The sequence below is a fragment of the Canis lupus genome, chromosome 3 (assembly GCF_011100685.1).
Source record: "Canis lupus familiaris isolate Mischka breed German Shepherd chromosome 3, alternate assembly UU_Cfam_GSD_1.0, whole genome shotgun sequence".
Taxonomy (NCBI): Eukaryota; Metazoa; Chordata; class Mammalia; order Carnivora; family Canidae; genus Canis; species Canis lupus.
The window spans coordinates 25534082-25550847 of record NC_049224.1 but is presented as its reverse complement, the minus strand read 5'-3'; the positions used below and the strand labels follow the sequence as shown (position 1 = coordinate 25550847).

The 16766-nt window shown below is 37.8% G+C and overlaps 1 protein-coding gene across 10 annotated transcripts in view; it reads left to right on the top strand.

Moving 5' to 3' along the window:
* The window catches only part of ATG10 (autophagy related 10), a 221128-nt gene that overhangs the window by 1097 nt on the left and 203265 nt on the right, over positions 1-16766 (top strand). For 4 of the 10 annotated variants that reach the window (XR_005356789.1, XR_005356790.1, XR_005356788.1 and 1 more), the window contains exon 1: positions 11117-11224. Coding sequence is in view for 4 of the 10 variants with exons in the window: in XM_038532420.1 (XP_038388348.1) it covers positions 11117-11224 (108 nt within the window). In the remaining 6 variants the exon portion in view is untranslated. Of the gene's footprint in view, positions 1-15; positions 1647-4762; positions 5271-11104; positions 11225-14685; positions 14795-16766 lie in introns of those variants that run through there. The other 6 variants (XM_038532420.1, XM_038532418.1, XM_038532424.1 and 3 more) reach the window with 5 other exon arrangements.

The following is a 16766-nucleotide window of genomic DNA, read 5'->3' as shown; positions in this document are numbered from 1 at the left end:
ACCCCGACGCCCAGGCCCGCTCAACTTGGAGGGGTTTCGGACTCCGTGAGAATCAGGGAGGGCCGGCCGGCTGGCTGGCTGGCATTCACAGCCGGCAGCCGTGCGTCTTCCGAATAACCTCTCCACGCGTAGCGCCTGAAATCACGGATTGGGGCGTAGTCGACTCATTTAGAGGCGCGAACATCTGCGATGGCAAAGCTTACAAACATCGAGGAAAAGCAGCAGGATAGTTGAGAAGGGAGCCCTGCCTGCCTGAGAGGCCCACCTGCGGATGAATCCGTCATCTAGGGCGCTGTGCCCTGGCTCGACTTTGTGTTGGTCAGGGCTCAGGCCCAGCACTTAGTTATTTTTTAACTGGAAATGCAAATTATTCCTGACTGGGAGAGAAAAAAAAAAATACCCTCGAAGATTGTGGTTTCATTGCCCTATTGCCAAAATTTTGATTTTATTTATTTTTGATTTTTAAGATTTTGACCCCATTCAGCTCGCTCCTTCATCATGAGTCCAGTAAATCTCTGCCACAGGCTGGCTTTGTGCGAATCATGTTTATAACTTAAAAAGTTATGATTGCACAGTGGCCTCAGTCTCCAGGGGGCAAAAGCTTAAGTCGGTACTTCTCAGAATTGGGAAACAGGCCCACTGTAGGACCCGGCAGCATTGTGGGACCCCAAGTAGAATCCTTCCCTTGTCGCCTCGGAAGAGTCCCAATACGGACAGAAGGAAACATTTACAAAATGAAAATCTGATCAAAAAAGGCAACGTTGAGCCCTTAAGAAATTCAAGTTAAGGCATTGTAATTACAAGGATCAAAAATCATTGTTGGTGTTTTGATTGAGGAAGTTAGTGGAAACAATTCCTCGTAGTTCTACACTGGATTCATTTGGATATGGATAGACTGTTAGATTATTTCTCCTTACCTTCTCCCTTGGCCACTTCCTTTCCCCCTTTATTTAACATTAACGGAGACACTGCTACATCGTGAGACAATCAAGTTGGGCATAATGTTTTGTGACAAATTATAGCTTGATAGCGGTTCCTAATGCTTACAAATTTCTGAGAAAGATAAGCAACGCTTTAGGGAAAATGTCAGGCAGTGTTTGAATAATAAATATAGTCAGGAACCATAACAACAACAAAGTGCCTTAGAGATTATTTAGTGATTACGTGCTGAAAACAAATGTCTTCAGGGGCCAAGCCCACTAGGTATGAAACTATTAGAAAGTAGGGGAATGGAGAATCAACGCTGCCTAGAAGCATCCGGGTCAGGGAGAGGTTGCTGAAAACTGTGCAAAACCAGAGGCACCTCTAAGTACCTCAGGCCCGGAAGTACTGATTTCACAGGTTTACAGAACCCAGGAAGATAACTTCCTATGAGTTTAGCTTTGAGGTTAGAGGTATTTCGTATTACCGTCATGTAATAGCCTTTGGAGAAAACTTTCAAAATCGCCTCTACACTAGCTCAGGAACCTGCAATGGTTTCTTACTGCCCACTGCTTTAACTGGAATTCTTTAGAGTTTTAGGGTCATCAGTAGACGTCTTTCCTTCAACTTGCCAACCTCCACATAGATGAATTTCTCAGCTTCATGGTGGCCAAAGGAAAGAAGGAAGCATACCACTTCTCAGGAAAAACACAGCTTTCTTAGGAGTAAATATTTATTGAGTCAAATGCAGATAGTGATCTCAGATTTCAAAGATACGCTAGTGTTTCTTACACTATGGTTCAGTTTTCTAGACTTTGTTAAGGTTCAGCCTACTTTCCAGCGTTTCTTAAGGGGAGCTCATCCGGCATGTGTATAGGGTTGCCTCATACATTGTAAGATGCTTGTTGTACCCAGTCCCTGAGCACTGAAGTGCAGTAGCAATTACAACCTCTCCTTTTTGTTATGGGCCCACTATGATCTCACTCATTTCCAGATATGCCCTTTGAGAATGGTCCCTCTTAATGTTGGGAGTCATTGGACCATATATGCCTGTACTTTACTACCCAGCTTATGCACAAGTATTGCCATTTTATTTTTAAAACTTAGCAAACTTTTTTTTTTTTTTTTAAGATTTCATTTATCTACTTAGAGGGAAAACGCAAACACACACAGGCAGGGGGAGGGGCAGAGGCAGAAGCAGATGCCCTGCTGAGTAGGGAGGCTGAGGTGGGGCTTGATCTTGGGGCCTTGGGATCATGACTTGAACTGAAGGCAGGCGCCTAGCCCACTGAGCCTCCCAGGTGCCCCCAAACTTAGCAAATTCTGTTCAGGCCCTATGTTGAGTTTTTCCATCTTTTTGGCATGGCTTTGTCTCCACTTGGTAAGTCCTTATTCACATACCATATTGAAGAACTGAATTCAAGTTTTCCAGACTCTCTTTTAGTCTCTGATTTTCCTAGGAAACATTTGACACTCCTTTCTATGAGGACACATGCAACAATATGCTAGGATATTATAGGTGCCAAGTGAATGAGTAAAAGCTTGTGGAAATAAGAAAGGACATTAATCTAGTTTTTTGTTTTTTGTTTTTTGTTTTTTAGTAATAATCTAGTTTTTAATGAAGACTTTGTTAGAAGAAAAAGGGAATGTTTGTTTCATTGAAAAGTGTCCAACTGCAAATTTTTTAATGGCACTTGGTAGTATATTTTAAAAACATATTGCCCTATTACCTATTTTCAGAGTAGTACTGAGTCTGTAGCTTCTGACACAGTACTGCTTTTTTTGGTCTCTTCTTGTTTGTTGAATGACTTTGGCCAAACTCATACACCATTAGTTCCTGGTTCTGGCCTCATTAGCATACATGTAGACTAGAGTTAGTTCTTCAAGTCCCATTCATAAGCAACAAGACGGGGCATCTGGGTGGCACAGCCCCTCAAGGTAAGCATCCTGCTCTTGGTTTTGGCTCAGGTCATGATCTCAGGGTCCTGGGGTTGAGGCCCGTGTCAGGGGGGGTCTACTTGAGATTCTCTCTCTCCCATCTGTCCCTTCTGCTTGTGCTGTCTCTCTGTCTTAAATAAATACATCTTAAACTGCCCCTCCCCACCACGCACAAAAACCAAAAGTAACAAGAAAATTGGTGGATCAGCTGAAATCATCACCAGTTGTGGAATAGTTTCTCTTACGTGCTTGCAGCGAAATCTTGTTTCATATAAAAATATGGTAATCTTATAAAAATAATGACACTAGTATCAGAAAGATTAAGCCGTATAAATCCATTGTTTGCATGGGAAAAGACCAATTGGTGAATAGGCTTGAATGTTGAATTGAAGAAATGTACTATTGAGAGGTAGAGATATATAAAATAAATTCACAAATATTTTTTCTTTTATTCATTATAACTTTTATGTAATGTAGCTCTGTTATAGTTGCTAAGACACAAACTGATAATCAGAGATTCTCAGGTGTTTAGACATTGCTCTGTTGACTTCTGGTGTTCCTTGCTGTGAAGGAGATGGCTAAGGCTACCCTAATTTTTGTTCCTTTGTATGTAAACTCTTTTTTTTCTGTCTGTATCTTTGTTTTTTCTTTTTCTGTTTTAATTAAGATATTCCACTAGGCTACCTCTAGGCATAATATTTTGTTTTTTTCAACAGTTTTTTTCAGAAACAAAGTGAATCCTCTCAATTTGTAAGAGTAAATATGTTTGATCTCCCCCACTCCCAGCTCAGGAATAATTTTTCAGTGGTATGTTTGCTTATGATTCCATTTCAGAAATGCCAGTTACTTGTAGATTGCATTTGTATTCTTTGTCCTTCTATCAATCAATATGCTTTGTTTTCTTCTTGATCCTTTTTCTTCTGTGTTTGGAGAGCATCTCACACGTATATGCTAAAATACTAATTAGATTTTTTTTCTAGCTTCTGTTCTTTTCTCTATTGCCTCTCATATAGAATTTAAATCTTTGCTCTTATTGTATATTTGAATTCCCTTCCAACTTTTTCTTATTCAGTTTCTTTTTTGCTCTCAGCTGTTGTTTCCCACCTCATTTCTTGCTTTTAGAGGCTTTGTTTTTCCTTTCCCTCTTTTTCTTTCTTTTTTTAAATTTTTTTTCCCTCTGTCTTTTTCCATTGGGAATGTAAAGTTGATAATTTCCAAGTTTTTTTCTGATTCCCAACGTAAGGCCACTATAGAAGGAAGCTTTCTCTCTCCCTTTATGTGGTGGTGTTCTTGCCTATGGCTCAAGAGCATCGTCATGGTCCCACACTGTTATTGACGTTTTTGATTTTCTTACCTCAACAGAAGAGGGACTTGTATAGGAATGGTACTGTTCACGCTTGTCAGAGTGAGCAAGCGCTCTGCATCGCTCTCACTTCCTCTAGGTGCTGATGGACTTTCCATCTACGTGTGAGGTAGGAGAATAGGTTGAAAGATTCAACCAAATTTATGAATGGTAGATCTTTCTGTTCTCAGAAGAGGTCTTCCCTTTGCTGTTGTTTTTCAATCCTGTGACTATAACAAGGGGAGTGTGTCTGTGTGATTTGAAATGGTTTATAGTTTTTTGAGTTTTTACAGGGAAAGTGGCAGTGGTGAGACTGTACTCTTGAGGGTTGTGCTGTTCCCACAGCCTCCTATTGCTGACCTTACCTTGTAGTATACAGTGCTCTACTTGATGTCGCCTTCCACTGCTGGCCACAAACATTTTATTATTGTGAGACAACTGCCTTGAAGGAGGGTTAGCAGTGGGCTTGGAAGTCAATAGTGGATGGGGCTCCTGAGGGAAGGTTTTTTTTTTTTTTTTTTTAAAGGAAATATAGAATGAGGTAGAGTGAGATGACTTACAGTCTTCCTACCTGGATCTCCTGCTGCAGAGGCCACAGCAAGCATCCAGCTACCAATTAAGATTCTTTAGTTTCAGTCCAGGTATAATGTTGTATCTCATTTAAACTTTACTTGGGATATATATTTCACTGGCAAGGCAAGGAGGGAGTACCGAGCTTACTGGTTAGTTGCTGTCAAGACTGAACCAAACTTTCTCTCTTTTGCTGCTTTCCTGTGCTATTAATTAGATTGCTCAGTCCATCTATCCCTGCTGTGCCCATCCAGGCTGTCAAATGCCTTGAAATCAGGTCACTCACTAGCCCTATCAAAACAATCCATTTTTTGTCTCACTTTACTAGCGTGGTTCTTCTTGAAAAGTATCTCTGGTGCTAATTATACATGTTTATTTGGGGGACTTCAGAATCAAGTAATCTCTCTGGCCTAGGCCTTAGATTCCACATTTGAATTTGTACCCTGGCTGCTTCTTTGCTCTCTGAAATTTGAGGACCACTGTCCAAGGGCCCTACTAGGTAAGTGATATCTAAATGAATATAAGCCAAATTCTCATAAAGATATCGGGTTCAGTTTACTTCCTTAGCTAGTAATTGCATGTTTTTCTTTTTTTTTTTCTTTTTTTTTTTTTTTAGGAAAGAGTCTAAATGTAAATTTATAATAATAATGTGGAATTGTTACAGGGAGGGACAAATACAGAGGAAGTTGCTTACTTTTATTAGTTAAAAATTATCTTTAATATTTAAAGGTATTCATAGTGTATTCTGTGGTAATCACATTTTTCTGGTAAATGATCTGGGGAAATTTATATTTCTGTAAGTGTTTTAGTCTCGCTGTGATTCTGATGTACATTGATTTTTGGTTCATCAAAAGAAATGTTTCAGACATAAAATAAGATAAAATAAAACAAAATTAAATAAACACAAAAAATCAGTTCCCCACACATTAGATTAAAAAGCACATACAAAAAGTGGAGAATGGTAGTGAAAAAAAATTGATTTTAACAAAAAAGGATATTTTGAACAGTGACTATAGTGTTAGAATTTACTGTTTTTGTTTTTTTTAATAGTAGCAGCAGTATAAGCTTCATACAGTCTAGTCTTAGAGCTAAACTCTAGTTTTTATTTTATTTTTTTAGATTTTATTTGAGAGAGCATAAATCTGGAAACAGAAGCTGTTCATATGTCTAAGGGTTTTAGATTTGCAAAATAAATTCTTGCCATTTTTGATAACTAAACTACCATTGTGGTTATTTCCATTTTTGACCATAATTTTAGCCATCTCATAGTAGGAAGTTTTAATATTCTAATTTCTGCCTCTACTAGTCTGTGAATTTGGTAGAGGACCAAGGAGTGTTATATATTGTGTCATATATTGAAAAGTACATACGAAAATGTTGATTGTATTATATTTTCATTTTTAATGAGTTGAAATATTCTTATTTGAGCAAAGAGACAATAATTATTCAGTGATATTTCATTATGGCATATTACGATGATTCAAACTGAGATGGATATCATTTTAATATAATAGAGTTCCTAATTTTGTAATCAAGCCATAAGTGTTTGTATTATTATATGTAACATCCTTCAGCAAAGCTCAGTCCTTAGATAATTTTATAAGTATTCAACCAAATATTAATTAGTGCTTTGATGTGCTGTCATCTTGCTAGTGGCACAGTGCTGTTAATTAGATAAACTATGGCTATTGAGTGAAATTTTATGTTTCGACTAACATTTTGAATGGTTCAGTAAACCTCAAGTAACCGGGGGGCTCAGGGGATGAAATGTTTTTACTTTAGTTCAATTTTGTTGTTAAGTAAGGGTTTGTTTGGAATTGATAAAATATGCCAAGATGTATTAGTATTTTTTTATGAATTAAATTCAATTTCTCTCAATTTGATTTAATATCTCTCAATTTATGTCAGGGTCATTATAAAGGTAGAAAAACTAATTTTCTGACTGCTCCATTTTGGTCTTCCTGTTTAATTTCTGTATCCTTTCCCTGAGTGATCAAATGTGTTCTGTTATCTATATGATGTTGATTTAGAATCAATATTTCCGGCCCCGATTTCTTTTTCTTTCTGAGTTCCAGATCCATCTCAAAATGACTGCTAGATTCTCTTCACATGGTTATTCCACAGGCATTTCAAACTCAAAGTCAGTGTGATTAATTTAAATCCATCTCACTCCCCAAACCTGTTCTCGCTCAGTGTACCACCACCTACGGCAAAGAGTGGGGAATCTTTCCTGAATCTTTTCTCTCACAGATCCTCACATACCAAGATCCACCAGTTGTAATGAGTACACTACCAAAATGTCTTTTGAATCTCTCCCTCTTCTACCCTATTTCCAAACTTTGGCTCTTTTTGGCTTCATTTTGTCTTTCCTGGATTGTTGCAAGAGACTTTTCTTGGATGTTCATCTAGTCAGGCAAGACCTGTAGTCTCCACTGGAAACCAGAATGCAAATCTGATCTGTTTACTCCCACTGTCAAAACCTTTCTGAGGCCTCAGGCTAGCAGGCCCTCTTGTCCTCTTCAGCAGGAGCTCTCCCAGTACCCATCCTCTACCTCTGTGTTTCAGTCAAGCAAGAGTTCTTTAATTACCGGACCTTCCCTTATATTCAGATTTGTGTACATTCTATTCCTTTGCCTTCCTCCTTTGCTGAGTTAGCTTCTGTTCTTCCTTTTAGTGTTTTCTTAGATGTTACTTTCTCAACTTGTGTCTGCACTGAAGCACCTTAACCAGGATTTGGTGTATAACCCGGAGACCTCTTTCACATACCTGAAGCATTTGATGACTCCCTGAGTCATTATCTCTTACATACTTATATTCCTGTACTTGGTGCTTTCTTTTCCCAAATCTGTTCTCCCACTGTTTTCCTACCCTCTCAGATTTTCCATTGTGAGCTCAGGAGCACACATCCCTAGTAAACAAACTTATCTAAATCCTTAACCCATTATTGTCTTTACTACATTCTGTGGAGTAAGTTAAGTGCTTTTAGAAAAAGAATTTTCTGGTCAAAAGAGACAGGAAACCCTGAATTAATGGTTTCCCCATCACAACATGTGAATCCCCAGGATTGGGTGGGGGGCAGGGAGATATAGTATGGATCAGTTTCCACACTTATATCTCACAGGGTGTTAACATCTTCACAGGTCTGTGCTCCACTAACTAGTTTTAAAGGAAACTTGGCTTTGAAACAAAAAACAGCAAATAAAAACTGAAACTCTTTGAGTGGAAGCTGCTCCTTCCTCCACCCTGCAAATTTTAGGGTATGGAGATTGCTGGTAGCCCACTTCCCCAGAGCCAGTTTTAGGCCACTGCTTCTCTGGCTTTGGTGTAATTATCCCTGCTCCTTTGGGACTCCTTTGAAGATCTTTTGAGGAATTTCTTATCATATGAAATTCAGGTCTACCAGATATAGTGAGCTGGGTTTTTTTCCTCACCTACTTTTCCTATTCACTGGTAGTGGCTGCTTTTAGCACCATCTTGAGAAGGAATCCAAGACTGTGTTTTGGCTCATCAGGACCACTTCTGTTAGTTTATTAGTGATTCTTCTTGATGGATTCAACATTATATATAGTGTATCACTTACCATCTCTGTGTTCTTCCATCTTCTACCATTTGTCCCTTGTCATTTACAAATCTCTCATTTGATCTTCCGTCTTCATTAAAGAGCTCTCTACCCCCACCAACTCTCCAGATAATTCTAAGTGACTTCAGCATCCACGTGGAAAACAGCAAACACAAGCCTCACAGTTTTCTAAACTTCCTGAGCTGCAGTGACCTTTTTCTGTAAGTTACTTTACATACTTGCTAAGACCTCGTAAAGTTCTAAAGTCTCAGTGTCTTCTTGGTCTTCTCTCTTTCCTTTTGCTACAGTTGTTCTTAGCTGTTGTGGATATCTAATATTCTTTGATACCACCATGTTTTCCCAGCCACTTCAACCTTCTCTTGATATCTTTCCTTTCGTACCTCATCTGGAACTCTGAGCTTTTCTCATGAACATATTTTATTCCTTCTTCTCCCCTTATCCTTCCGTTGAATCAACCCAGCAAAACCTGAACTTTGCATGTGTTCAGTTCGGCTCCCTGCGGGTTCTTGTCCCTGGGGAGCTGACTATTGCTAAAGGTAATCAGAGCCTTCCAGTCCAAACTCTTGAGTGGCACATAAGTCTCCCTTCAAGAAGTTTATAAACTTTTCAATCTTGTATCCTTGAAGCCTTTCCTCTGCCATTCTGCTCCAATAGAGGGCAGACAAGTTTAACTTGAATGTGACTGGACTATCTCTATCATCACCTTACATTTTCTGCATCATGTTTGTGAGATCGGACTTAGAATTCTCTTCACCCTAACTTGCCTTTGTTCATACCATCCTCCCTGCTTGGACCACTGTTCTAACCCTTGTGCTTCACCAACTGACAATCTGTGCTACAAAAACTCTTATATACCTTAAAGATTCATCTTCATGCCCACCCCACACACCCTCCCACACCATCCCCTCTTTGTAAGGGACTCCATCATTTGTATATACTTTAAATAGAAGTCCTGTTTTCCAATGCTGTCAGGATTGCGAGTTGAGCAATTAATTGAAACAGTTGATTAAAGCAAGAGTTAAAAAAAATTCATGTATACAAGAAACATTTTATTTCGACTCAGAACGGAAATACATTTGTCAGTTGTCTCATGTATGGTCAAGGGATTTTTGTAGAGATGGGTACTTGAATGGAATTCATTGTTCCTTCATGAATACACTGAGTGCAGAATGCGTTTTCTAGATTTTCCCTTTCTCTAGATTTCTTAAGCCGTTTGTGTAGTAATCTGAGCATGGAATCCTAGGTTTGTATGTTTTTTCACCCCCACCATTCTTTTCAGTTGCATTGTCCATGCCTACTTCAATAATAGTTTGTTTTTCTTATAGAGACTTACCTTTATAAAGTCTTTCCAAGGCATTAAGTCATAGAAATAACAGTTTTTCTTTTTTACTTGTATTTTGTTGGTTTGGTTTGTATAGCATTTAATTAAAGTGTGTATTTATAATATACAGATGTGGTTTTGAACTTAAACTAAACTGATGGGAGCAGAGGTACTTCATGATCAGAATGTTGTAGACATCAATGTTTACCAAGGGAATGGATATTATGTCAGTTAACCTGGCATGTTGGTTGAATGGGGGTTGGTTAAGAGAGTTTCTGCTGTAATGACTTTTATTGCTTATGTCCCTTCATTACAATGTGAGCTCTTACAAGGCAAGGACTATATATATATAAATTTATAATCTTTTAAAAAAATTGTATATCTAACCTTCACCTGCAAAGAACCTAGTGTAAATATTCAGTATTTGTTTATTGGTGAAAAAACAAATTTCTGTATAAGTCTTACTAAATTTCAGTAATTGGAAAGAACACTGGACTGAAAATCAACTAGTATAGACAAATCATTGGCTGAGGAACCAAATAGGCGTTTGAATCCTTTCTTATTTGCATTTCTTGAGCAGATTACTTTTTTCTTATTCATTTGGGAAATGGAGATAACAACTGTCTTTGGGTTGTGTGAAGATTAAATGGGTATGTAAAGTGTTTAGCAGGGTGCTTGACAAAGTAAGTGATCAACAAGTGCTAGTTTTCCTAATGGTGATTATCACCAATGAGGAGAATGTGGGAATTCACTTGGTTTAACTTTTCTCATTAAGGGTCTTGAACTACATAATCTATCAGTTTCCTTCTAGTTCTAAATTCTCTTTTTATAAATAGTGGTTCATGTTTTGGACAGATTTATATATTAACACATATGTGGTTATTGCTTGATTTGTTACATTTGTGGATTTTGATAGAGTAGGTAATTACTTAGGTGATCATAATCTTACACCTTGAAAAACAAAACTTTCAGACTTTAGAGCATCAATTGTTAGTGAGTTGAACTCTAAAAATGTGTGAAGAACAGCTCAGCTCTACTAAGCACTGCCATACTATCTATATAAAAGCTAAGTAAGGTAGAAAATAGAGAAGGACGCTCTGAGGAGATTGTTTGGAAGCATTAGCTTAGAAGAAGTGAGATAAGATTAAGCTCTGGAAACTAAATTTATGGATATATTTAACTTTTTGAACTGTAGATGTGTATTTGTTATAAATCTAGGTTTTAAGTTTTCATGTTGATCACTTTTTCTTTCTGATTAAAAAATGGGGATAGAGTGAGAATGATGGAAACAGTGCTTTTTTGGCATGGCTCTGAGTATATTTTCCATTCTACGTCCCAAATTTTGGTTTGTTTAAAGAAGTAAGTGATTTAGCAGAATTCCTTTTAGCATTCATTCTACAGCTGATGCTTATACTTAGTTTTTATATTGCAGTTATCATTTAATATGGAAGAAGATGAGTTCTTTGGAGAAAAAACATTCCAGCATTTTTGTGCAGAATTCATTAAACATTCACAGCAGATAGGTGATGGTTGGGAATGGAGAACTTCAAAGGTAAGAACAGAAATTTTTATTTTCTATTTTAATGAAGGTTTTTTTTTTTTTTTGGCCATATAAAACCTCAGTAATTGAAACTAATGTGTGAAAGCTAGTTTGATTTAGTAAAAGGCTTAAATTGAAGAATATTTTAAAACAGATGTCCATTTTATTGTTTCAACTATATATACTCATTATAATTAGGCTAATGAAGTATTATCTAGAAAAGTCCTTAGGTGACCTGCTTTAATTTAATAGATAAGAATGCTTAGCATATTAATTATCTGAATGTAAACAGATGCTTCTGTGGTGCTTCAAACCATTTATTTACACTATTAATTTTCTTAGGAAAGTACTTTTGTCCAGAGAGTGGAAAGATAATCCTGAAACCAAACTATAGTCAAACAATCACAAATTCTGAAATATTAAAAAATGAATTAATTGAGAATTTCTTAATAATGTAAACACATTCCAAAGCATTCTTTCTTTTGGTTCTATTCAGTAATAATAATAATATAAAAGGCCTATGGATTTATCTCTTTCCACACATACACTTAGTAAGATTCCCTGCAAAAATCTCTTTAAAAGTTCCTTGAGATAATTTTCTGAAAGGATAAATTTTCTCTATGTGATGTCTTAATCAGATTCCTAAAAAAGTGGTAATTCCCAATTTTCTGCTTATTGGCTCTGTTTGCTATATGAACTCTGAGATATGTGAATAGTTTTGAGCTGATTCCTTGATTCAGAGCTAAGCCAGGGAAATGCAGGTCTTGATCTGATCCACAGTGTCACTGGAGAGAGAGCCAGCTAAGCTATCATGGGGGTGAGGTTCAGAGGGTATCATGGGAGACACCAGCCCCACTCTTTAAGTTAGTGGTTGGACAGTTCATAAGCCCCTATGGTATCTCCTGCTCCAGGATAACATGACTTTATTATTAGCACCTTTTATTAAGCTTTTTCCCGAGTGTTTTATGATTTTGTTTGCTATTATGTTTGAGTTTTTATTTATCTTTTATTGTCTTCATCGAAACTTAATATCAATGTTTCTGATATAAAATGATTTTTTTAAAAGATTTTATTTATTTATTCATTAGAGACACAGAGATTGAGAGAGAGAGAGAGAGGCAGAGACACAGGCAGAGGGAGAAGCAGGCTCCATGCAGGGAGCCCGAGACCCTGGGATCACTACCTGAGCCAAAGGCAGATGCTTAACCACTGAGCCACCCAGATACCCCAAGGAATTTTCTTTTGTCTTAAACTGGAGCTAGAGTAATAGATACTCCAGTTACCATTTCAGTGATCTAGTAGAATAGGGGAGGAGAAGGTTAGGGAGGGAGCTGAGACTGTGTGTGTGTGTGTGTGTGTGTGTGTGTGTTTGCGCGCGTGCGTGCACACACATTGGAGGGTGCTGGGGAAGGTCTCCAGGAGAGAGATTCATTAAATAATAAAAATATCTGTTAGAAATTTCTTCACTTGGGGACGCCTAGGTGGCTCAGTGGTTGAGCATCTGCCTTCAGTTTAGGGCGTGATCCTGGAGTCCTGGGATTGAGTCCCACATTCAACTCCCCGCATGGAGCCTGCTTCTCTCTCTTCCTATGTCTCCGCCTCTGTCTTGGATGAATAAATAAATAAAATCTTAAAAAAAATTTCTTCACTGAATTTGTTGAAACTAGTGTGCCAAGAACTAGTTTCCAGGATTTGTTTTTTATTTTTTTTTTAATTTTTTTAATTTTTATTTATTTATGATAGTCACAGAGAGAGAGAGAGAGAGAGAGGCAGAGACACAGGCAGAGGGAGAAGCAGGCTCCATGCACCGGGAGCCCGATGTGGGATTCGATCCCAGGTCTCCAGGATCGCGCCCTGGGCCAAAGGCAGGCGCCAAACCGCTGCGCCACCCAGGGATCCCCCCCAGGATTTGTTTTTATTCTTGTCTGGCTGGTGCCTCAGGGATGGATATGGCTATGTCTGGTTTGGTATTTGTTGCCACTGCCTGCTGAGTTAGGAAAACTACCTACCCTGCAGAGTTAGAATTGTACCTCTAATTAAGGACAGGTTTTTTGTTGTTGTTATTGTTGTTGTTATTGTTTTGTTTTGTTTTTTTAATGTGGGGATGAGCCCATAGATAGTACCAAAACAAAACAAAACACTGGGGAAAATCTTTGTAACCTTAGGGCAAGGACTACAGACTCAAAAGCCTTGGAGTCCAGGCATGGTAACATAAACGGATCAAGCTGCTGGGTACAAGACAATATGGACACTGAGTCCTAAGGCCTGTGGCTAAGCAGAGTGTTTGTCTTCTTACCAGCTTAGGAACATGGACCCAAGGGTTACCAGACCTTTTAAGAAAAGTAAAATATTTTGGGGGGAGAAATCTCTAAATTTTCGAATATTGGTGACTAATTAATAAGAGTTTTCAAAAATAGGACCAAACCCAACATGCTAATGGTATATAATATGGGAGTATGAGTGGCCAATTGATGATTTCTGGGTTGAGATGTGTGTGTGTGTGTGTGTGTGATATGACTGTGGTTTCTTACCAAGCGCTACCTCAGTGCACACTATTGATCTGAATTAGTAAAGGGGGCTGTCAGCAAAGCAGATACCTCTCTTCTGAAATTTGAGAGGTTAGTATTTTTGCCACTTAATTTCTGCACATGCTGTACCACTTTTACGAAGGAAATTATGAATCAGTCACTTGCTTACTCCCTACAAACCTCAGTCTTTATCTCAATCTTTTTGTGGGACTGTTTAGAGAGAATACCTATACCGTTGTTTTACTTTATAGGCTCCAGAAATTTATTTTATTTTATTAAAAAATAGTTATCTTGAGACATAATTGGGAAACAACAGTGCTGCACAGTGCACAGTTTGATGTTTTGACGTGTATAGAGAGACCTATGAACCTTCACTGTAGTCAAGAGAGTGAATGTATTACCCTTAAAAGGTTGCTTGCAGACCTTGTAGTGCCTCCCTCTGCCCTTGAAAGTTATTTTTTTTTCCTGAAAGTTATTTTTAAAAAGGATCTTGTTTATTCCTATATATAGAGCCTCCTTTAAAGAGTCACATGTTATCAATCACACATTCAGATTTGTTTATAAATACCCCTCAGGAAGGTGGTATACTCTTGTTGAGAGCCATTGTTTAACAGAATGGTCTGTCAGATAGTAAAGATATTCATTAAGATCATGGACTTCAGAGTTAGACATGGCTACAAATCCTTGTTCTAGCATTTACCAGCTGGATTTTGGACTTAGAGACTTAAGGTCCCCAAACTTCATTTTCTTTACCTGTAAAATAGGAATAAAAATAATACCCATCATACAGTTTGGTAGTTGTGTAGATTAAATGGGATTTACATTCAAAGAATTTAGTACAGTTTCTGACACATGGAAAGTCGTATTATGGTAATGATTTGTAGTTGGTTGTTTGAAATTTTCAATGTCTTTTATTGTAGAAATAATGCTATAAGTGAAATTTAGTTTTTTCTTTTTTTTCAGAAAATACTGAAAAACTATTTAGCATCAAATATAATGTGCTGGTCTTTGGTGTATTATTCTGAGTCCTTCAGGATAAGAAGAAGAGCAAAAGGTAGCAAATAATGATGAATGCAATTGCTTGAAATACAAGTATTTTTTTTTTTTTTTTAGATATTATTTATTTATTTGAGGGAAAGAGAGCATGAGCCAGAGGGGGTAGGGTGGTGGGGAGGGGCAGAGGGAGAGGGAAAAATGGATTCCATGCTGAGCAGGGAGCCCAATGCTGGGCTCCATCCTAGGATCCTGGTATCAGGACCTGAGCTGAAAGCAGCCACTTAACTGACTGAGCCATCCAGGCACCTCTGAAATACAAGTATCTTAAAAACCCACAGTTCATAATGTGAGAGAGAGAGAGAGAGAGAGAGAGAGAGAATAACAAATACAGGATAGAGTGGAGTAGAAGGGTCTCCAAACCTAACTCATTGAATATTTTTGATTTGAAAATTGTTAGTCAAAAGGAAAGAAATAAGCATTTACCTTACCTTTCCTGTATTATCTGTGTTTCATGGTAACTAAATATACTAATTTGATAAGGGAACTTTTCCCCCCAGAAATCCATCTAATAAATGTAGAAAGGATGGTAGAATTAGAAAATCACTACTTTTCAATCCCTAATGAAATGAATTAGGTGACAGTAATCAGTGGATGAAACTATTAGGTAAAAGGTTGATGGGGAATTTACAAAGAAGAGATTTAACTATCATCACCTGAACCTACTGATTAATCATGGTATTACTAAAAATAGTACATCTAGATAATATATAGTTGCTCAAGTTTTATAACAGAAATCACAGAGCATTATCCATGAAATACTCTTGCCCGAAATGTTGAGCCTGAATAGAATCAATTAGGAAGTCAAGTGATAGAGAACCAAGTTAATTGATACCACAGGAAACAAATAGAGAAATACAGAAATCTACAGATCTACTGACCCAATTTACTTAAAAAGTTAATGGTTAGGTAAAGACATGAGGAGAGGATTGCACCTCTATCTGTTATTGAGGACCAAGGTAGTTTTGTTTGTAAAATAACCTTTCTGGGAGTGCCTGGGTGGCTCAGTTAAGTGTCTGACTCTTGATTTTGGCTCAGGTCATAATCTCAGGGTCGTAATATCTAGTCCCGTGTTGGGCTCTGTGCTGAGTGTGGAGCCTGCTTTAGGTTGTCTCTCCTGGGACGCCTGGGTGACTCAGTGGTTGAGTGTCTGCCTTTGGCTCAGGTCATGGTCCCGGCGTCCTGGGATTGAGTCTCACATCAGGCTTCCCTCAGGGAGTCTGCTTCTCCCCCTGTCTGTCTCTCCCTCTCTCTGTGTCTCTCATGAATAAATAAATAAAATCTTAAAAAAATACATAGATTCTCTCTCTCTCTCCCTCTGCACCTGCCCCCTGTTCCCGACTCTCTTAAAAAAAAAAAAAATCCTTTCTGGGCAGAGGGGACCAGTGTGCAGCTCAGGTTATATGTGAGTCAAAATGGGAGGATGATGACCAGCAGGCTGATTCAGGGTCATAGGTCCACTGACCATGCACTTGGATGTTTTGTATGAAAGTTTCTAAGTCCTTATGTTTCTTTTCTGAATTTATCATATTGACCTTTTGAGGATCGGTGACAGTTTTTGGACTGACAACAATTAGTTCTTGAACTGGCAGCAGTTCAGACCATATTTTGAGCAGCACTACTCTAGGTTAAAAGAAATTCAAGAGACGTAACCTAATGTAATTTGTGAACCTTATTTGGATCCTGACTCAAACAAATCAACTGTAAAAGGATCTTTTTAAAGACAACTAGGGATATTTGATTATGGAGTAAAAGTATAAAGTGACACCAATTTAGCTTAACAAAATAAAAAAAAAAATCAGGGATAGGAGATGGAAATGTGGCAAAATCTTGTTATGTACTGAATATGGGTAATATATATATAGGTTTGAATTTGATAGTATTGTCTTTTGTGTATTTTACACATGCTTCCTTTTCTTCTATCTTGTCATAATTTACTCTTTACCACAGAGTTCATTAATAATTACAAATGT